The sequence below is a fragment of the Tachypleus tridentatus genome, chromosome 6 (genome assembly GCF_004210375.1).
Source record: "Tachypleus tridentatus isolate NWPU-2018 chromosome 6, ASM421037v1, whole genome shotgun sequence".
NCBI classification, from domain to species: domain Eukaryota; kingdom Metazoa; phylum Arthropoda; class Merostomata; order Xiphosura; family Limulidae; genus Tachypleus; species Tachypleus tridentatus.
This window is the reverse complement of record NC_134830.1, coordinates 131,866,703-131,890,940: the sequence shown is the minus strand read 5'-3', so window position 1 is coordinate 131,890,940 and position 24,238 is coordinate 131,866,703. Positions and strand designations below refer to the sequence as shown.

The window sequence follows — 24,238 nt, the reverse complement described above, 5'->3', positions numbered from 1 at the left end:
TAATAATGAGTGTATTGAAGAGCATTCAAACAAACAAAACAAATACAGATCCAACATCTAATACTACACTCTTCCAGAGTGTGATAAATTAGCAAAACAAAACTACACTTCAAAACAGATGGATCAGCAGTCTAAATTAAATTTGCAGATCAAAGAAACAACTAACAAACAAGCTCAAACTAAAACTGAAGTCTAAACTTTATTGGAACCATAACCTGCAAATGGTATGACATTTTCAGTGTAGAAAAATTTTAATTTCTGATATGATACATTATCTCTTCTCATACAAATGCCTATAATCTCACATTTAAAAATGTGCAAAGGATTTAAAAAAAAAAGAATCTCTTGAAAGGATCTGAAGGATACTCCCTAAGATGAGACAGTCAGATTCTAAGATATGATATGAGGAACTGCATCAATTCCATATCAGGTATACTCTTTGTCCCTCATAGAACAATTTTACATATATGGGCAGAAAACAGAGGAGCACATCAAATTAGAAGAGAACTATTGCTACAAAGTGACCCAAACCATGCAATATTTATGAAACTCAATCTCATAAACTATAAAAGTGGGTAAAATGAAAAAGATGTGCTCCTCGGTGTAGAGTGGTTATAGCATGGCAGACAATACATGAAAAGTCAACTACAATCCAAAATCAGCCATCCATTGGAGGGCAGGGACAGAGGATCATACTGTCTTCATCTGAAATTTATAATACCAGAGAGAATCTAGAACCCCACAAATCCTCTCAAATCCTCTAACAGTACACAAGTGAATATGATAAATTGATAGGTCAATCCAGAAAATTGACATCTGGTAACACAAAAATGTCCACATAATATAGATCATCTCCTTCAAAAGTTAAATTGACCAGAACCACCCCAAGCACATCAACATCCTTGGATAAGAAACATCAGTATACAGAAGTATAGAAAGTACCATAACAGTCCACAATTACATCTACTATGACCAACAACACTCAATGAGTATAAATGAGGGAGGACCAGTGGCATCTGTAACATGTGTAAGGACTTGTGTTGTTTGGTTCTCCTCTAAAGGCAAAATTCGACCACTGGCAACTGATATCCACGAGGGGTAGAATGAGGGATCCCAATCAAAGGAGTGAACTACAATTTCGACATCTTACTCCTATTTGTTTTTATGTTTCATACTGGAGGAAATCATGTCTTCTACACCCACAGAAAACCAGTGCAAAACTCTCCATCAAATGATTTTATAATCATTGTAAAATTTTCTCACTATTTCATTAAGCTATGTAGGAGGATGCCTCCATGGTTCCCCACTCTAATACCTTGGAATTGGAAAGTGGTAAGGACTCTCAAATTCCACTAGAAGAAAAGAGAGGTAAAAATCTGGTGGAGAGTCCAGAAAAATTATAACAACTGAGACAGTGCAATGAGTAACCACAAAATCCTATTTTTTAAAGAAGACCATAGTAATTTAGTTAATAAAAGGTACGGCAGGGATGGGCAGCTATATCCTCCTGCTTTACCTGTGTAGTCCCTGAGTGGGTGTGGTTCAGAATGGGAAAACTTACAAAGCAATTCTATCATAAGAATAAACCTAAAAGCAATATTGTGAAATATACCTTCTCTGTGATGTGCATTGTATGGCCATAAAGTTATAATATGCAAGTTGACATGGCTTGATAGTGTGGATTTGAACAATTAAAGAATACCTAGTCAGGCAATACACACCACAGAGCATAATCCAAACAATGAACATAAATAAGAGAGAAAAGGGTTCCTGAAAAAAAGTAATTTACCCAAAGTGTCACTGAATTGTGATATTCTAGAATGGCTACAGATGGAAGATGATAATCTGAAGAAGAAAACTAATCCGATCCAAATAGTGAAAAGATGAGCATATCACGGCTAGTCCACATGCTAAACTAAAAAGTACATACAAACAAAAACTAAATGCCAATGAAACGGTTATGTGTTAAATCGGGTGACAAGACACTCAAAACCAATGATTGGAAGAAGAGAAAGAAGCCAATCAATTAAAGAGTGAAACCCTACTGGCAAAGTAGGAAGGAGAAAGAACACAAACAGAGGACAGTTGCCAGAGATGGGTGGGATCACACACCACAAAAGGAAGTTATACAAACAATATAACAGAGAAGAGCACGTATGTTACATTAAAGTCTATCCAGATCAGGGCAAGGATAAAGGTTTTAAAATGGAAGAAAGGGAAAGCAATTAAACAGAGGAGTTACCCTCATGAGCTGCTAAAACATCACACAGAAAGAATGATCTGGAAAAATGAGAAGATATGTAGAAGGATAAAAAGTACATGATACATCAATAGCAAATAAACAGACCACTATGTCCACAGGCAAATAGAAGGAAGGAAGGAGAACATGATGGAAAATAAAATAGGGGCAGTGGGTCAAACACAAACAATGTGAGGCAGTGCAAGACTACATTAATATCCCTATCCAGAAGGGCAGCCTGCCAAGGTAGATGACAAACCTGGAAGGAACACATCCACAGGGAAAGTGTGAAAGAGGTTAATGTCTGCAGAATTGAGAAAAACGTGTAGGAAAATACTGTCCATGGCCAAAGAGACAGAAGACCACTGAGCCAAAAGGGAGGAAACCTGCATGACAAAGAACACTGTGCTGATAAGAGAAACATCATATATATAGAAACCAACAACAAAAAAATTCCATTTGCATTGAAAATGTTACACACATGTTACACACTTATTGGTAGAGGGTTGTTGCATGATTATGTACACAAGATGCACACTGGAATCAGCTAGTTCCAATGGACGGGAAATAGAAAGTTTGGATAATGCATAAATTTGTGCTTATAGAGGGCAGCACTGAACAGTAATTTATTTGAAAAAGAGGTAATGTACAATATCAGAATATGAAAATGCACTACAAAAAAAAACATTTCAGAAATTGTGACCAACATAAATACAGAACATCCATCAATTAAATACATCACTGAAATATGTATTTAAAAAAAATCCTAGTGTTGGTCACCAATATATATAAATACTTGTACAGAACAAGAATTTACAGAAAACCAACAGATCCTACTAGTGAATATCTTGACCATAGATCAAGCCATCCAAACAGTAAAAAGAAGATGCACATCATACACTGCTTAAATTCCAAAACAAATAAGATTTATAATACAGATGCCAAAAAGAATAAAGAGAAAAATACATCATGAATGCCTGAACAACTAATAAAAAAGAAACAAAAGACAAAACCTATAATAAAAAAGAAAATCTTTCTGAAAGCATTCAAAGGATATACAAAAAAGCACAAAACTCTTTAAAAACCACAACACAATATAATCATAGAACAATTCATGAACAGCAAATAAACTTGATATCCAATGGAGGACATAACAGTATTTCTTGTGAATATAGAATCCAATACACTGGAAAAAAAAACAAAAAAACCTCTAAATGTGCAACAAACTATCATCTCAGAGAAGAATGTTAATAAGAAGAAAACAGTGTTAAAATAATATCACATGAACCACATACAAGAAAGAACAGCCTTCAACATTCAAGTATCTGATAACTTCAGACAACCAAGCACAGAAGTAAAAAAAACCTGTACACCCTTTCTGAAATCATCCAATCATTTGATTTATTTCCCAAAATGGTAAAAGCCCACTAAAAATTGGAACAGATTAGAAAATGAAATGGAAAGTACAAACTAATAAGTGATTAGAACATAATAATATCAGAAAAAGAATGATAACTAATATAGTAAATACTTAGATGATTAAACTGACTACTGATGACAAAAGTGCACAATTTTAAATTGCACCAATCTTATCATAAGAAGCTGGGTGAAATTGTTCAAGACCACATTATAACTAAACTTCCAGTTCTTATGTCCTGTTTGTTTTTCTTGTTTATTTTAATGCTAAATAGGTATTTGTTGTTCCAATGCACTAATATCAAGTCTCGATTCTTTGAGAATTTAAACAAAAGAATTAAATAACAACTACATTTAATTTTTTTTGATTAACTTATACACACTATACTAGAAAAAAAACTTTGTCTGTTACGTACGAAAGGTAAAACGAAAAATCATACAATCTTCCATGATGATACTTTAACTAGCATTCTGTAATAATTCTTTTTTCATTTATTAAGATAACTATATTCTTCAATATAGCTTAAGATTGTAACCTTCCAAACAAATATGAAAATTCTAAAATCTATGAACAAATCCTGAGCTGAAACACTTTCAAACACACAAAATAAATGTACATAGAAATATCAAAGAAATGAAAGTATATGGTTAACACTGATAAAAATACATAAAACATTACTTGAAATTTAATTAAGATTTGTTAATAATCTACAAAATATTTTTAATAATTGATTTTACTAAAATAGTCTTAAAGTTAATTGTGAGTAATTTCTAATAAAAATAAAATAAAGACAAACTTATAATAAGCATGAATATCTTTCAAAAAACACTCAATGTATATACAAAACAATCAGAACAATCTTTAGAAGCCACAACACAAATTCATGGACAGTAAATATTAAGAATAATAACATCAAAAAATGTGTTCCTAAAACATTACCACAGTTTAAAGTTCACCAATATTACAACTTAATGAAATGTAATGACCTACTAAACAACCTTTTGACAGTAATAATGTGTGCTTTTCTCCAACATCTATACTTTTCACATGAAATTTTTCCTGGATATCACATTGCACAGGTTTGGTAGGGCACATGGTTTCATCCCAAACCCAACAAGTTCCTGCATCAGTAACAGCATAAACATTCTTCAAACCACAGACTATTTTCTTTACCTGTCCTTTAATATTGGATATGTTAATTTCAAGAAGGTTGTCTGTAGAAGAGCCAAACCCAGACTTGAAGATTTTTCCATCAACTGAAATACATGCAAATACATGAGATGCAATTAAAAGTTTCAAAAATATTTTATTTTATTCAACTCCATACCCCTTTCAAATTGTAATAACCTTCAGAACAAAAATAACCCTTACACAAAAATCAATTATCAAAATATGAGCAAATAATTGAGTAATAGTTTATTGCAAATAACCATTAAAAGAGAATTAACAGTTTAAAAATTATACCTTTGTCAGCAATTAAACCTTCAATTAAAACTAATGTACTGAAAATACAATCACAGATTAGTCATCTGAAGGTCCAAGTATACCAGACTCTTCACGACTTTAAATGAATGACAATCTTAAAAAATTATATATCAATTGACTTTGTTGTAAATTTTTCTTTTAAATTTAAAGAGTCTAGTGAAGTTGGAAAATTTGATATTGTGTTTACCAACTGGTATCAGATTTTTTTTGTAAATATAAAAATATCTTGAAACTTGAAAACTACTGAAAATTTTCACATTTCTAAATATGGATAAAGAAACAGACTAAGCAACAGATGTACAATAACATAATTTTCTTCACAAATATTTGTTTTTTATTGAATGAGAATAATAAACATGTTTATACTAATGTTAATACAATAACTCAGTAAATACCTTTTTGTTTCTTCTAGTGCCAACAATACAACAAAAAACTAGAATTAGAACAATACAAAATGCAAGAAGAAATGGGCCAAATCCATGATTTTATTTTTTGATGAATAATGAAAAAATCATTTTGATGGATTTTAAAATTCAGAGAACAAAAACTAAATCTCATTTTTATATCCTAAACATTTACTGTGTGCTGAGGGTTATCAAAAAGCCAGAAGAAAATCTGCAAGTGAACATTTTGAAGGACCAGTTGATCATGCATGCAGAAAAAAAATGTAATACAATTGCAAGTAAAAAATGGTTCAGATTTAGTACTTCAGGAGTAACCAACCTGACAAAGCCTGTAAAAGGTAAAAATAATATTGTATGAAAGCATTGTTATGCTTTATACTATTTAGCATAACCAATGTACAGTAACTACAGAGACATGAAACATTACTTCATTTGTTGTTGTTCTGACAATCAGGATATGATTGATTTTGGGAACAATGTTCCTTTAGTAACATAGAACAAAAGCATCAACAGCATAACATGTATATATATGAGAATAAATATGTTTTGATACATAAACTAAATAAATACTATTACACATGTAAGTATAGCAGTTAAAAATCTGAAAAAATTTCCAAAATACAAAAAATATCAAAATAAGTTCAGAAATGTTAGAAAATTTGATTTCCCCTTTTACACTCATTTAAAGTCTTTATAGAATTAATACTTCTAACTTTCAATATATTGTGTGTAGCTTCATGAAATTTGGCAGTCTTTCATATACAAAAGCTAATAAACTAAAATAAAGTTATATCCAAGAATATCCTGAGCATTTGTTTTGAGTAGTTTGTATGCAAAATAATTTTCATGTTAACATTAAAAATACTTTTCTTCTTCTAAAAAATCTCAAATTTCCTTTCTCTCATCAACAAAAGGTCTTCATCATTCATAGATGAGTGTTATCATAAATGCAGTACTATATTATTTCATTTACAAAGGAAGAATATTACATGTGAATGTTATGTTTACGATTTGATATTTTTGGTTCATGTACAAAAAAGAACAGGTAAAGCTTTTCATTTATGTGCAAAACAAATCCACATATATGGATTTACTTAAAGTGGCTATATTCCCATATCCCTTTAATCCTATAAGGCACCGAGTTCCTCTAACACAGATTTCCCCAATGTGGCTTGCTTAATGAATGTATCCCATGTTGGAGATGCGCCTGCTATACTTTATTGTAGTTTCTCCACAATGGACATCTGAGATATTGCTTTATAGGTCTCAACAATTTGGAGTATGCCCATGCTGCAAAGTTTTTGAAGTAACTGGCAGATCCATTATTAAATATAGGTGTGAACCCTAGAAAGAAAAACTTGTGGGTACAGGCTCAGATGGGGCCAGTGTCAACATGAGTGTTAATATTGCCATAAGACTATCAGAAGGAGAGCCATATATTATAACTACTTGCAGTGCTGCTCATCAATTAGAGCTAAGCATTTTAGGGTCAATTAAAGATCACCCCACGCTTGTGACTGTTCAAGATATGCTGAAAAAGACATCAAAGGCTTTGAGAGAACTTAAAGTCATTGCTGACACAATGGAAGAAAATCTGTTAATACCCAATAGATTACATGTTACCAAATGGGTACTACACAATTCATCACAGAATTAAACTGCTGCTGTCAAATTTTAATGCAATACTGGCTCATTTTGAACATGCTTCTCAGTTGGCACCAGGTAAGGTAACACCAGGAGCTAAAGACAGAGTATCACTTTTAGCCACTAAAATAAATGATTGGCAAGTTTTAAGTTTTCCATTGGGAGATCCTTCTTAAAATAATGAGTACTCTGAACTAAACTTCAAGCTTTCAAAAAAGATGGCATTACTCGCACTGACTTTGTATATGCACTTAAAAGTGCTTATCTGGGGTTGATTCAACTTCAATAATAGCCTAAAGTAAAACAGTTTTGTTGATGTTATTCAGATGATTAATAATAACCAATGTCTTTTCAAAGATGTTCAACTAACACATTTTAATACAAATTATGATTTGTTGACTTCCAAAATGTTAAAGACACTGTATTAAATACAATTAACGGCAGGCTGGAAAATCCTAATGACCAAACCAAACACATTTTGCATGCCTGTTCAATACTTGACACTTGTGATTGGCCTCGTAATAGACAGCAGTTGACTGGGTATGGCAAACAACAATTACTGGAAGATCACTTTCTGCAGGTATTGGATAATATTGGATGTGGCAAGCCAAGATTACAAGAGAAATATGTACAGCTTAAGAACAATGTGAATGTAGGTTGTTGAACAACCCTAACTATGTATTTCCAGTACAAACTTTATTTCAAAATGAATCTTACAGATTCAAAAATATTTTGACATTGGTAGAAATTGTTTTTGTTTTACCCATCAGTAGCTCTATTTGTGAATATGGATTTTCAGCTGTAAATGGGATTAAGTCTTACTAATTATATTGTTTGACCATTGAAACAACAATTTCTCTGTTGGCAGCATTTATTGAAGAACCAACACTAGATGACTATAATGCAGAAAGGGCTTTTTACTAGTGGTGGACTGGGATCAGTATCAGTGCCATCCTCAGTTCATGGGTGGACATGCTTCAATATCATGAAGATAACTTGTGAAACCTTTTAAAACATAATTATACCCAAATGTTCCATTCACATACAATGCTATCTGATATTTATTCAGTTGTTAACATAATTGTTTGATCATTTAAAACTAATCAGTTTGTTATGCAAGTTTCAAACAACAAATTAATCAGGTTGGATAAGAAGACCTACAAAAAAACAGAACCAACTAACTAAAAAAGGGTAAATAATAAAACTAGTAAAAATGTGTAGAATATAATTGCTTATTTAAAATGAATAATCAATGATTAAAATGTGTGTGTATGTGTTTTATTATAGCACATTTGGCTACCTGCTTAGTCCACCGAGGGGAATCGAACCCCTGATTTTAGCATTGTAAATCCATAGACTTACTGCTATACTAGCAGGGGATTGATTAAAATGAGTAAAGAAAGTTTTCTCAAAGTGTTATAGTATCACATTTGGTTCCTTTCATCACTTAATTAAAAACACCTTATTTGTAAAACTTTGTGGATACTCATTTTCACAGCAATGTTACTACATTGAAAAACATGTAACAACTAGACCATGTATGATGATAAAACCATAATGTACAGAAGGTATGACAGTCTTTAATTTCATAGATACAAATTTAAATTATACATTACAAAAATTGTGCATGGACAAGTAAAAGTAATTTTTAGACAATTTATTCTTAATCGTTTGTTGTGAAAGGACAAGTGTGATAAGATGTTACTATCAAGGCATACACACATGGATGTGTGTATATATGTACACACACACACACACACACACAAATATAAACAAACTTACCTGTTAAGAAATACAGTGATGACCATCCCATGAAGATTTCTTTGATCTTAACTTCTGCTTTCTGATCATCCTGTTTGAAATATTTTCTTTTCACCTGCTGGTTTTGATGCTTCCTCTGAGAGTCAGTTATACATTTTGCTTTAAAATTACATTTAGAATTGATGTTGGTGCAAAATCTGATCACTGGATCAAAGCCAAATAAAACAAACATGTTTGTTCTAGTTTAATTTAACTGTTGCACCACATATAGCCTACCTGTTTTGACTCTGTTGCATCACATATAGCCTACCTGTTAAGTTTGAAATATTAGTTACATTTTGCCCCCTAAGTCATACTCACATCTACTCCATTTTATGACTTTATTAATTAGTAAATTTATGTCCATTAAATTAAAAGAAAGATCCTTAATATAATACTTAATATAACAAAGACAAAATAAGTCAAAGAACATTTCTCTAAAGCTACAAATTCATTACTTGTAAAAAAAAAAAAAAGTTTCATTTTGCTTGAATACTTGACAAAGCAATAATTATTATCTTATTGATAATTCTAATGTTAAAACTGGTTTCGATTCAGCAATTTTCCATTTTTAATCAACCATACTCATAAAATATGAAACTTGAATCAATTAAAAAATATACTCTGTCCTATTCTTAAAATTCAGTTAAGATAGTTACCTAAAATATGATAATTCCTTAAGGAAATAAAACAGCCAACCTAAAGTCTGCAAGGATGTAATAACCACAGCAGTTGTTGGAACACTAGTACTTACAGAAGCCATCTGTTACAACATCAGAACTTTGTTCTGTTGCTATATTGACCAAATTTACTTCAAGTAAACAAACCAGCATGTGGCTTTTGGCTAGCTGTGTGTTATTAAGTCACTTTATGTTAAATTATTTGTTTATTGTTGTTCTTATATGGCTCAAATCAACTAAACAATATACACCAAACAATCAGTAGAAAAATAAAATAACAGTGAAAGTATTAAAGAGTCTAAAGGGAAATTAAATTAAAACAAAAACAGTTTCCCAACATCAGATAAAAACTTTAATAGAATTAAGAATTGTATTAATTAAAGTACAGAACAACATTTTACCCTTCTTAAGTCATCTTCAGGCAAAAGAGTTTGCAAACTGTCTTTGTTAACCTAAAGTTGACCTTAGAAGGTTGAACATTTTATTTTACTTTATTTCAATTAAAGTTTTAAAATCCACACCAGCATCTGGAAAATACATTTTTACTTCAAGTGAATTTCTCATCATCATAAAAGGGCCAATGGCCCTTAAAAACATTTGTAAAGTGAACATTGTTACCATTACCAATGACACTGTCCTAAAATATTTGAAAAATTGGGCTATTTTAAGTTAACTTTATGGAACCATTATGATAACAGAGCATTGAAACCAATAATTATCAATAATGTATATTTTCTCCCAGTAATTATGGTCTGTTAGTTTTAGATCATTTGTGGAAAAAAGTTTTGGAAAGTCTGATAAAATGTGCTTTCTAAAGTCAGTTAAAAAGGTTTAGAATTTTATTGGATGATCAACACTAGGGGAAAATGTCTTACAAATGTTTTGACATTCTTTGAAACAGTTACTGTTTATGTAGATAAGGTTATGGTTGTAGACTTAGTACATCTGGATTTTCAGGAAGCATATAACAGTATTAATGTTATTTCTGTCCAAATTATGATAATCCACATGCATTATCTTGCATTTATTACCTGTAGATAAGAGACTTCATTTCCCCACCCCTCACCCCCAAGTACAAACGTTTAGCTCATAGCTTTGTCATCTCTTGACCATCTCAAGACTTGATTACAGTTTCCAACCATACCTCTCAGCTTCATTTTTCTAATTGTGCCTGAAAAACATTCAATTTGAGTAGAGCTAGTAAAGATCCCAATAAGTAATAAAATTAAACTGAATATACATGCACCCCATGCTTGGTAATGCTGGTGCACACAAATATAGACCATAAAAAAAAAGTTATCATAGATTAAATGTGCCTAAAAGAATTTCAATCATCACAACCACTAAGGAGTTCCTCATGTTATAAAGCACTAGCATCCTCTTCAGAGCTCGCAATACTAAATATCTTAATACCATCAGCAAATTTAACTAACATATTATCCCTTCATTCACCTATATCAAAGTAAATCAAACTGCAAAGGTCCTAAGACTGATGAGCCCTGAAGTACCACACTTCTGGCATAAAATAACTATGACCGAACTCCACTTAGAAAAAACCTCTCCCACCCAATCCAGTCACTTTTTACAATCCCTTTACGTGGCGCCTTGTGAAATTGCTTTCCGAAAATCCAAATACACCACATCTACACCATTACCTTAACCTATACGCTATATAAGCAGTAACCTTTTCCTATGTCTGCATTTTATCCTGTTTTAAGTCCTACGTATTGTAAATATATTCTGAAACATAAACATCATGATGTATAGAAAAGGGGTAGCTTGAAGCTATATATGTTTGTTCACACACACGATACAGTCACATGTAAAACACTTACTTTCATTAACTACAAAGTATAATTATCGGCCTAAAAAGCTTCTATAGGGCTGTAGTTATCCTACTTATGTTTTTTATTAAAAGACACAAGCCCAGTATTTAACTTTACCTTTGAAAAGAGAGACTCTTATACGTTAAATCTTTATGCGGATCCCTATATTTAACCACCTGATGATTTCCGTAATACCTAACGGATGTAGTTATGGACAGAAAGAATGAATATAATATTTTTAATTTTTCTCGTAAAAACGCTCAGCTTCTTTCTAGCAACGATGTTGATACATCACATGAAGAAAACTGTGTTTTAGTGTGTTATTACGAAATGAAGGCCTTTTTTCAAGCTCTATAAACATGATTATAATTATACTTGTTATGATATATATAAATAGATCTACACACTACTTTCTCCTTAGAACACCGCTGTATTCACCATTACGGATAAAGAAATGTAACAGCACGCTCTCTCTCTCTGGAAGTTATTCTGAGGTGAAATGATTAATTCGGTATAACCAATTAATGACCGAGGGTGCTCGAAGATAAAGCAATCCTCCTTCGCCCCGTGCATGGTTAAAAAAAGACGTACGCTTGATTAATTTGTAATAAGGAGCAGCCTGTGGCTAAATTGAACATGCTGAATATTTGATAGGATTAATAAGTGGATTAGGTCCTAAGGGTTGCGGAATTTATAAATCATGCCAAGAGTTGATATGGAGAGAAACGGAAGTCTCCTGAGATAATCCACTTTCATTGGCAAGGCGCCAATCCGTTACCAGTACCAGGATATCGAGAAGAAATAGGGGAGAAAAAGGGAAGCTTGGTGCTGGGGTTTACTTAGTGCTTCGTGGATTCTCTGATTCTTCGGATTTTCGACAGGTGTTTACTAGACTTAGGGTTGAAATTGGGTTTTGACGGTGTCGCTGATATGTGTTTGAAAACAGAATAAGGGTTTGTTGGGTATGTCGTTGTCGCAGGTGATATCGATAACGAGAGCATTGTGTGAGTTCGGCGAGAAGGGGCGGAAAGGGCGTAAGTTCAAAGAACTTACTGTGGTTGTTCGAGTGGTCTAGTTTTGTAGTTCTGTTTCTAGTGTGGACATAGTTTGGGTTTCTTGTATTTGACTGTTTGCTGCTATGGGATTTTGGTTCTAGTAGATGATCAAGTGTTGTGAAGAATGGGCTTGATGGGTGTGCTTGTTATGGTGGAGTGTGAGGGAGGTATGGTTTTTCAGCTTTGAAATGGTAGTAATCAAGAAAGCAGCCATAGATGAGAATGAAATCTGCAGTCTGTTGAGAAGTCGTGACAACTTCGATTAATTGAAAGGGTAAGCCTGTTTTCTTGGATGCTATACAGTGAGCAGCAAGGTTTGTTCGATCGATGGAACTTTAAGAGCTTGACGAATTTCTTTTTGATGAAAGATGAATGGACATTTCCGAGAAAAACTATGTGGATACTGACGTTATTTGAGTGGGTTAGAATACCATGGTTAGCAGAAGTATTGGAGGTCTTCGGACTGAAGGAGTATACCTCTCTTTCGAAGACTACCGGTGCATTCAGGAAATACATAGGCTTGAGTTTGTATCTATGGATGAAGTTAGCGGCGTCCTGTGGTAATCCACCAATGATTACTGGCGGCACTGGGTAAAGACAGGAAGTGTGATATAATACCCCTTGCTTGTCTGACTGACGTGCTCAAAATGCTACAATTATCGCTACATGTTTATAACTATAGTGGCGTTATGACTATTCAAACTGACAGTTTTCATGATTTTGTTGTCAAAGGATTATGTGAGAATGTTTGTTTGTTTTTGAATTTTGCGCAAAGCTACACGAGAGTTATCTGCGCTAGCCGTCCCTAATTTAGCAGTGTAAGACTAGAAGGAAGGCAGCTAGTCATCACCACCCACTGCCAACTCTTGTGCTACTCTTTTACCAACGAATAGCGGGATTGACCGTCACATTATAACACCCCATGGCTGAAAGGGCGAGCATGTTTGGTGCTACAGGGAGTCGAACGCCTTAACCCACTTGGCCATGCCGGGCTCCTATGTAAGAATGAACAATGAAAATTCATTGGTAATACATATGATAAAACTTTATTGTAACAAAAACATTTAAAGAACACAACATCAAAATATAAAAGAATATGATGACAGTGATAATAGAAATGAGCTAATAAGCTAGTATGATTTTATTTAATATCAATGGCGCCAGCTTCTTGAAATTATTGTCGGTCAGTCCTCAGTCCAGCTCTTTTGGGTTTCAAAATGTCTTTCCCTATTGAGAAAATTCGCTCTGCAACTACAATCGATGAAATGCGAGTATTGAAGTAAATATTTCTTGCAAGAATTGTGTGTTAGATTGATAAGTCCTGTTCTATTTGAAAAATAAAATACAATTACGTAAACAGACAAACGACCTCATTCAAACATAACTTTATGTAATTCTCTCGCTACGAGCATCGTTTCTGGATATATCATGACGTTTTACTGAGCTACATTCAAAATTTAAGCAAACTAGTTTATTTTCATGGTATATGAATAAATAAAACATAAAAATCTAGTCAATAATCCACATTTTAATAGTATATAAGTTTCAGTTCTTAAATTTATAACTTATAATGCAATGTATAAAATAACCCGAATTTCCCTTCAGTGATGGATTAAGGGAAGACTTGGACAGCAGGTGGTATGAGAAGAAAAGGCCTTCCTTTTCCCGTCATAGATATATTGATTTCTTTCGCACTGAGTCAACTTCACTGTCAAAATCATAATGTTAATCGGCCAGTCATGGCCAGGTGGATAAGACACTCGATTCGTAATCTGAGGGTCGCGAGTTCGAATTCCCGCCAAATAAGCTCGCAGTTTAAACCGTAAGGGCGTTATAATGTAATGGTCAATTCCACTATTCGTTGTTAAAAGAGTAACCCAAGATTTGGCGGTGGGTGGTGATGACTAGTTGCCTTCCCTCTAGTCTTACACTGCTAAATTAGGGACGGCTAGTGCAGATAGCCTTCGTGTAGCCTTGCGCGAAATTCAAAATATACCAATAATAATTTTAATCATACACTCGCGAGAAAATTTTAATAATGTGTGTAACTTCGTAACTAGAAACAATATAAACATACCACAAACACGTTTTATTCGCTCAAGAATGATCATGAAGACTTAATTAGAACCTGCAAGTACTTGTATAAAGTTAGAGTTGTATTTTATGGCTTTATTATACTAATTTTGTTGAATGTCTAGCTTTCAAAGTATATCATATTCTACGTTAATTATAGACAGATTCTTTACTTAGCTTTTTCCTATTATGTTCCTGAACTCACTTCTTATTTGCATTTTCAAAACTATCGCTCTCCACTACAGTTTGATGCCATTTTAGACAAGAGTACTCTCAGCACCATTTAAACATTAGGAAAAGGAAAGTAAATAGTCTTAACTTCACTCATTTTCATGCTTCAGAATATGTAAGTGAACGTCAACGCTCTGGAACTGCCAGTGTGAAAAACTGGATCAATTAGTTTTCCGTCTCAATTTCAGTATTGTCCAGAAAAGAATGAACAAGACATTTTGTCATATACGAACATTCATATACGAATCAAGACGGTATTCCAATGCAGTGACAAGTTGGTCGACCACAAGAAAAAATATATCCTTTGCATCTCTAACGTCATGGTGACGGTTTCGAGCCCGGATGCGCTTCTAAACTGATCTTTACTCCCAATGGCCACGTAGGTTAACACCTTGATCTTTAAATTAATTGAACCTTATATTTTGATCTTAAGTAATTTGGCAAAGGCATTATATAAGGACACAGCAAAAATGAGATCTAAGCCGGTTTGTTAGAGTACTAGACTTGTGTGGTAAAATTATTCCAATAGTGTATGCCAAATAACGATGAGCATGCTCGAATATATTTCTCTGAGTTTATCAATGACTGATCAAGCTTCATTTCTACATACATCTTTTTGCTCAACGTCATTTGCTAAGAAGAGCAATACTTTGTATATGTGAGTGTAACCTTTCAACAGAGCCGAAATAGCTTCATACATTGCCAACCTTCTGGTTTCAGAAAGTTATTTGACAAAACATAGTCCTAAAGGTTTCATATAGTCGCAAAGCAATTACCAATAATGTGTTAAAGCATACAGAAACGTGTAAAGCTTTTGTACTATATTTAAGAATGTTACAACTATAGGGTAATACTTTGCACTGCTTTTTCCAACCGAGTTTAATAAGTAAGATACACACAATATATGTAGTGCTTGAACACCACCATATATTTCACTCATTTTGGAAGCGTTGTCTTAAAATTGTTCAGTACAATTGTTTATATCAATACCGTTCCCCTCCAAAATGGCCGGTATCATTTCAGCTATCCAAGAACTTTAGAAATCTTCCTTCAGGACAAATTGGTAAAAATTAATTAACCATAAAGGTGAGTTTATAAGATTGTGTAACATTGACATTGAATAGACAGACAATTACTGAACTTTAGTATATTTTAATTTCTTGAAACTCGCCTGAAGTATGATATCACCTATAAGATATATTAGTTCTTCACAAATTGTAGACGATAAATATGGCGTGTGTCACTTGTCTACGTTATATAACCACTTGATGTGTTCTGTTATAAACGAGTGCAAGAAGTTCTAGTATAGTAAGATAATTACTATTGGGTTTATACCTGATGATTCCGTCTTTACACTCTCAGTGGCACAGTAGTATGTCTATGGACTTGCACCACAAGAAATTGGATTTTGATGCTCGTGGTGGGCAGAGCATAGATAGCCTTTTATGCTTAATAACAAAACAACCATCTCTGCCTCACAATGCAAGTCCTCGTTCACATGGAGCCTTGATCATGCTCATAACCCTTTGTAGCACATTTTGCAAGTAATCATGTTTATTCTCAAAGTGTGATACAACTTTAATCCACACAGCTGGTACCTTATTGTCTTGTACACATTCCTATCCTCAGTGTATTTTGCTGTTTTCAGGGGATAAAATTCTTCCAATCCTGTGTTTTCAGTCATTGTACCCATAACTGAAGGGGGCACTTTTTGGCATAAAGTTTACATAGAAAAACAATATACTTTCCCATCAGATGGTGAATAGCAAAGCCATGTGTGTTCAATATTTTCTCGTATTAGTGGATGCACACGTGCAAAAACCTCGTTAGGACAGTATTTGTGATAACCTACTCCACCTTGAATTATGCCCAAGTTCTGAAAAATCTATATCACGGTGTCCACTATTTTTACTACCGTTTGCCTTTCAAAAGTTTTTCAATGCTTCAGACATGTTGTCTCCCCATAGGCTGATGTCATTCTTGAATTGTGTATGTTTTTCTTTTGATTCAACATCTTCATCACAGTCCAACTTTTGTATGAATCTGTGTTAATAGTTCAGTTAAAACTGTGGTGAATTAGATTTAGCTGACTCAATATTCAGGTTGTTGAGCATGTTTGGCGCATCGGGGATGCAAACCCGCGACCCTGAACGCGCTTTGCCATGCCGGGCCTGTTCTTTAAAAGAAATTCTTCGTGGAAAGATAAATAAAAAACGTAAATGTGTAAATTCTTTTATAGGTATATGTGTGAATTTACACGAAAAAAGTTCCCTCAAACCGTTAGGAAAAGCCGGGTAATCCATGAATGTAGGAGATCCAACTAACATCACTCTGGAAACAATTGTCTCATATGGAACAGATGGTCCTCCAGGGAGGCATGGATCTGTAAATGGCCCAGGTATCAAATTATTGGGCCTGGGCCGCATAAAAAAAAATTAGTAAAAAAAGAAAAGCGGTGATTAGAAAACATTAATTTGAAACATGTGATTAAATTATAAAAAGATAGTTGTAGTCAAGTCGCTGTAGGCTTGGGAAGGCACGGTCATATTCATTGTCGTATACGTCATTGTATTCATAGCCATGTTGCGAGAAAGATCTTGATTCGAACACGAAGTAGTCGCCTAGTTGTGAAAGTTCGGCGGGTATAGACATATGGGATCAAAGTCTCTAAGAGATATTTCACGAAGGTTAAGTTGTTCGTTGTTGGTGGGCTCTGAAAGCGGCATAGTTTGTGTGGCTTATTTTCTTAAGTAGTCTGGATGGCCTTGGATATCGCGAGGCTCAAAGCAGAAATAGTCTATGGCACCTTTATCTTTCAGCTTTTATAGGTGAGGAACCTTGAGAGCTATTTAAGACACCTTTTTGTAAAACATAAATTATACATTCGACAATTATGCATGAGTCTGCTAGATCATACTTAATGGACTGTTCGGATCAGTATGATTTTCCTGATAAAATGCAATGTGTGCAAGTGCTCACGCAGCTGCTTAATCATAGATACTCTAATCATAACTTATCAATAGTTACTGAGTCAAAATATTTAAATCAAAAACTGGAGAACTGATATTGATTTTCAACAACATGTGAATACATCTGTAATGTAATAAATTTCATTTGGAAATCTTTGGTGATTCTGAGGTATATAAGACTATAATATTTAGGAGAATCTTACTTTAATGGACGTAGCGTGTATGTCAATATCTATGAATGTAATGAACACTCCAAAGCAATCTATTAAATTACACCACAAACAAAAATCCATAAAAAAATTCACATCTTGAGTACCCAAGATTGAGACAATCGGATAATTATCTGTGGTAAGTGCAATAACCATTTTTTTTATAACAGAACACAATTTTAAATAAATGCTCTCTCCTCACAACAACTGCGTCTAGTGAAATTGCATCAAGGTTACCTGAGAACAATAATCCTGTAAGCGCAACTAATCAACTTTACTACATTGTCTATTGAAGACAATACTAAAAGAGACTTGGACTCTGGCAATTTTATCGAAGGTTTTGCTTTTAGAAAAATTCAAAAGGTTCACATTTAAGGTGTTTTGATAATTGCACATTTTACCTCTAATAACAATTTAGTTTTGTTTGTTTGGGAATTTCGCACAAAGCTACTCGAGGGCTATCTGTGCTAGCCGTCCCTAATTTAGGAGTGTAAGACTAGAGGGAAGGCAGCTAGTCATCACCACCCACCGCCAACTCTTGGGCTACTCTTTACCAACGAATAGTGGGATTGACCGTCACATTATACACCCCCACGGCTGGGAGGGCGAGCATGTTTAGCGCGACGCGGGCGCGAACCCGCGACCCTCGGATTACGAGTCGCACGCCTTACGCGCTAGGCCATGCCGGGCCAAACATTTTAGTCCCTGTAACTAATTGTTTGGTATTATTACTATTACAAACAGAAACTCCGCCCTATATATATTCACCATTAACATCTGCTATAAAGTTGTCATAATATATAATGCATAACATTAACTTTACCAAACCACAACTATTGAGCAACTTATAGAAACGTCATGTGTCAGCTGGAAAGAAAGCAACTTTCACTAGGACTGTACGCCGTGGTCTAATTATATCTTTAATGATGCTATTTTTAAACAAAGTACTGATAAGTTATAGTTCTTAAAAAAAACAAAAAACTATTATTTTGTCAATAAACGTTACTACTTTTAATATATAATATATTACATTTTATACCACCAGTAAAATGTATGAGCATTTCGAGCTCTGTACCTTGAATCATAATGAAATTTGTGTAAGGTTTGTATGACTAAAGAAGACAATTTAAATATTTCTCTCATTTTGTTCTTCCCGCCTCCCTCCCCCAAACAAAACTTTTTTTTTTTTTAGAAAATGTTCACTTTTTGTTATTTTGTTGTTTAATAAGTTATGGGTTTATGATTAATAATTACTATCTTGCAGGACTGTTGGTCTCAAGTTTCGCTTGACTCAATACTCATTAGGATGGTGAAGAAAATCCGAAGAGCAGTTTGTATATAAATCATTATTTGTTATAACAATTATTATAAATTGTATCATTGTTTGTCTATTAACATGTTATTAAAAAGTAAACTTTCTGAATCAATGTTGTTTGCAAATATTATAAATTGGATACATATCGACATTTAACTTCTAAATCTAAATTACAATTCTACTCAGTTTCAGGCTATTTTAATTGTAATACATAACATAATAATGTCTAGATAGAAAGAAAATAGGACTTATTAAAAGAATCTCCGCTGACTTAATAAGAAAAGATGGGTTTCAAAGCTATCACCTCTTCAGCGACAATTTAGTCATCAGTGCCACAGCCTTGCAATCTGTGAACACTCTCTTGTACAGTGAAACATTCTTTCACCTCTGTAGTACTACTGAAAGTCATACATAAAGCCAAATATCTTGTTGTGTGTTATAGTTGTTCAAATTTGCCGTTAGTAGCTGTGTCCAGTATTCTACTGAAGTAGTTTCCACAGAGATCCTTCTGTGGATTTGTGACGAGTTTATTACAGCTTTGTAGGCAAATATATTCATCCTTCTTCGTATTTTAGTGTTCTTTAAACACTAGATTAGTCTAGAGATCACTTACAATTTTTTTTGCATCAGTCAGTACACATTCAAACCCACATTCCCTGTATTCTTTTAGCCACTTACGCATGCTCTCTAAACTTTGGACTGCTTTGCCAAGTCTACAGTCACTTTGTAGTTCTTTGCTGACATGCTTGATGTGAAACAAAATGTCATACAAAGAAATGATAGAAATAAAGAATTTCAAGTTCTGCGGACTTGGAAATTATTTACTGTTTCTGTAATTTTGTCTAATGGATCATAGCATTCTGCAGTCTGGTACCTGATAACTTTAAAACTCTCAACATGGCACTCCCAGTGCAATTCACTGAGGCGAATTGACAGACAGACGTTTCATAGGTTCAGAAAAATAGTCCATCTTTGTATAAATGGCTGAAACTAGACATACAAACGTTAAATTACGCCGAAAAAAGTCATTGCCTCTGGAAAAGTTTTTAACAAGTCATCAAGCACCAGAATGAAACTGTGACATGCACAAGGAGTGAAAAAACGCTCGTGGGTTTATTTTTAGAAGACGTGCTTGTACACCTGTTTTGCGCCCTTTCATATTAACACTATGAGCTATTTGTTCTCTGCCCACCACGGATGTCGAAACCTGACTGTGCTACCCTTGTAGCACAGAATTTAAAATCCCATTTAAAATACAGTTTCCTTCAGTATTTCAGAAATAATAAAATAAATTCAACAAAACACATTCCAGACACAAAAATAATTTTACGCACTGGAAATGACTAAGTTTTTGCAACAAAAGAAAAAGTTCGAAATACATAAACTTCAAAATTAGATAGTAATTTATCTGATACACTCTAATAAACGTTTCTTACTTAATAAATCGCACACCGAAATAACGTTTGAAAACGGTGTCATTCACTGAAAGGCTGTTAGCACGGGTCTGTATGGCACTATGAGGCAAGCGCAAGAAGTACCAGGATTTAGACAAAATGACGTGTTGAAATGAAATAAGTTTATGAAGTTGGTAGTAAATAGGAAGTAAAGACTTGATGACTTTATACATCTGATATTAATATGTATAGGGAACTATGAATATTTGCTATTGTGCAGCTTTTTTCTGTTCCGTAGTTTATTTTAACATACAATACAGTTTGGACCTTTTTGTCCCAATGTCTTAAAAAGATCTTTCGAAACCTGACACAGGTCCAAGCTTTAATTTACTTTTTTCTTGTTAAGTTACTCCATATTTGCGATCCAGTTTAATTATTAAACTTCTATTAATTTAATAACGTGTTACAGAGTAGTATCAGGTGTTAAATAGATAATAAGCATACTATTCGAAATGTCTGTTTTTCTTTCAGTTCAAATTGGACCTCAGAGTCGCTCAAGTAAAGAAATAAGACTTCATTACTTTGAAGCAAACCAGACATGGATCTGTTAACTGGATGTAAAACGTGTTTTGTTGCAGGAAAGGTAGTTTTTATTTTACCAATGAATTCTGAGATACACGACGACTTTCTTTTATGTCGGCAGATCAGGTGATGGTGACTCAAGGCTATCACACCCCCGACTTTAAATCAAAATGTATGAAGGTTACATGCATAGTAAGGTACATGAAATGCAAAATAAACAATAAATCTGTTCAAGTTGTTTTAACTTCGAAAGAAGTTTAAACCATAAGTTCCTGTGTTACCTCGGCACTAAAACTAGTTTTCAAACTATAAACCATTTTCAAGACATACTATTCATTTTATAAAGTGAACATTAAAGTTAAGAAAATAAAACTGTACAATGTTTACTTACTTCTTTATAAGTATGTTAATATTACAATGAAAGTGAGTTTCTCTCTAAACAGAGAGCTATGACAAATAACATATTCACACTATTTTATTTCTGAACAAGAGAGGTGGAAAACATACAGTATGTCTTTGCACTACTTAGGAAGTGCTCATATTGATGTGGTTTTCCCATACTTCTTTTAGCAGTTCAACACATACTCGTAATAAGCACTTGACCCTGTTTTATAAATAAGTATGTGCTCGTTTCTGATTGTGTTTTTGAGAAGTAAAAATTGTTATTTTGTAAATTTCTTTATCAATAAACAAACACAGTCAGAGTTCAAAGATTCGTACTCTATGACACGATATTCTTCTAAACCACAATTAACGATAACTAACTGTTTTCTCTGCATACACTTTATGAGTAACTTATAAAATATTCCTACACACAATCCGTGGTGACGAGAAAACCCACTTGTAGAGAAAAATATATACAGTGGAACCCCTCTAATCATGCCAGTTTGTCTCAGTCCCTAAGATGGCTTCTTTAGAGGGGTTCCACTCTATGTAAAAACGGCTGGTATGGGTTAGTTTGTTTTTTTTATGTAGAGGAGCGAACAACGTTTCGACCTTCTTCGGTCATCGTCAGGTTCTCAAAGAAAGAAAGAGGTAACTGACCGATAGCTGATCACATGTTTGAAGGGGGTTGTGTAACCAAACGCAAAATTAAAGAATCCTTACTTATACAACAATTCAAGCCCAAAATAAACCAATACAAAGGAACACCTTTATACCTATATAAATAAATATAATCAAACATCTAAGCACGCCTTCTACATTCCTACACTCAATTACACAGCCCCCTTCAAACATGTGGTCAGCTATCGGTCCGTGGCCTCTTTCTTTCTTTGAGAACCTGACGATGACCGAAGAAGGTCGAAACGTTGTTCGCTACTCTACATAAAAAAAAAAACTAACCCATACCAGCCGTTTTTACATATATATTCCTACAAACACGTTCTCCCGCTGGGACAGCGGCAAGTCTTCGGATTTACAACGCTAAAATCAGCGGTTCGATTCCCCTCGATCGACACAACAAATAGCAGGAAGTGGTTTTGCTATAAGAAAACGCACCTTAACAAAATAATTTAATTATTCATTGTTGTTTTTTAGATTTCATTTTCTGTATATAATTATATCAAAATTAAACATCAAAACGAATAAGAATTGAGTATAAAATTGGTAAAAAGAGTAGCCGAAGAGCTGGCGGTGGGTGGTGATGACTAGCTGCCTTCCCTCTAGTCTTACATTGCTAAATTAGGGATGGCTAGCGCAGATAGTCCAGGTGTAACTTAGCGCGATGTTCAAAAACAAACAAACGAATATAAAATTAATGAGGTCAAAACCTTACGGATTAATTCATATAAAAGAAGAGGACATAAAAGGAACTATGTAGTTTCAGGTATTTACAAAAAGTTACAAACTCATTTCACAACAATATTCACAATCTTTCGACTCTTGACCAGGAGCTTGATTTAAATAACGTTTAGTTTTAATGTTTGAAAACTGATAACTTGTGAGTTTATTAGTAAAAATATATATGTGGTCTAATACGATTATTTTGCACAAATATTAATGTCACATAGTGGCACAACTAAGGACTTATATAGTTAAAATTCAGGATGTGATATCTGTTGTCGGCAAAGATTTGTTGTTGTTTTGCATTAAGCACAAAGCTACACAATGGGCTATCTGTACTCTGCTCACCACGGGTATCGAAACTCGGTTTTTAGCGTTGTAAGTCCGCAGACATATAGCTGAGCCACTGGGGGACGTGGGCAAAGACAATTTGCTATTGTGCATCTTTATGCTGTTCTGTGCTTTATTTTAATTAATACTTAATAACCTACAGGCCAGTATGTAATATTTTGATCATTGTCACAATTTAATAAAAAATGAAGACTTGTGTTTCAAAATGGAACATTCATTTGATCTTACCACTGTTTTATGTATTTAAATATTCATTAAATATGAGTACAAAGAACTGACAGTGTGATTTCGCCTTTTCTTTATAATGGTCGTGGACGTCTGAAATTTTGAAAGCTAAATCCCGTAGTAGGCTTAATACTACTAGTATTTTAAGTCATCATGGTTCTTGAAAGTACTATGGTGTGGTAAGTTTGTTAAAATAATATTACATATTTTGATTTTAATGTGAATATAGTTAAGTAACAGTAGAATAAAGTTTTGATCCGAAATTGTATGTTGGTTTTTAATTAAGATATTTAGTTTTACGACTCGAATATAATGTTAGTTACTCTAGAGTTTTACTACTAAGCGAGTCTGCATTCGATGATACTGATAGCAGTTTAAGCCTAACCAAAGAATGACGGTGCATGATTGGTTGTAGTTTGTCGGATTACAGATATATTTTCAGTGTTATTGTTAATATCGCTGTATTAGTAATTTTACATAATGCTTAAAACAAATAAAAGTAGTAAACTCGTGCTGTTATTAAATTGTAAATAACAAAATGTTATAAATTATAT

At 33.6% G+C, this 24,238-nt stretch overlaps 2 protein-coding genes across 8 annotated transcripts in view; one reads left to right on the top strand and one right to left on the bottom strand.

Moving 5' to 3' along the window:
* The window catches only part of LOC143253679 (RCC1 domain-containing protein 1-like), a 42,567-nt gene extending 30,862 nt beyond the window's left edge, over nt 1-11,705 (bottom strand). For 3 of the 5 annotated variants that reach the window (XR_013029768.1, XR_013029767.1, XM_076507923.1), the window contains exons 1-2: nt 8,972-9,255; nt 4,643-4,912 (exon numbers count right to left, since the gene is read on the bottom strand). Coding sequence is in view for 3 of the 5 variants with exons in the window: in XM_076507923.1 (XP_076364038.1) it covers nt 4,643-4,912; nt 8,972-9,182 (481 nt within the window). In the remaining 2 variants the exon portion in view is untranslated. Of the gene's footprint in view, nt 1-4,642; nt 4,913-8,971; nt 9,286-11,612 lie in introns of those variants that run through there. The other 2 variants (XM_076507925.1, XM_076507924.1) reach the window with 2 other exon arrangements.
* Nucleotides 11,706-23,525: 11,820 nt separating this feature from the next.
* Rpn10 (regulatory particle non-ATPase 10) overlaps nt 23,526-24,238 on the top strand; it is a 40,744-nt gene continuing 40,031 nt past the window's right edge. For all 3 annotated transcript variants that reach the window (XM_076507920.1, XM_076507921.1, XM_076507918.1), the window contains exon 1: nt 23,526-23,863. In XM_076507920.1, the coding sequence (XP_076364035.1) occupies nt 23,838-23,863 (26 nt within the window). In that variant the 5' untranslated portion in view covers nt 23,526-23,837. The remainder of the gene's footprint in view (nt 23,864-24,238) is intronic.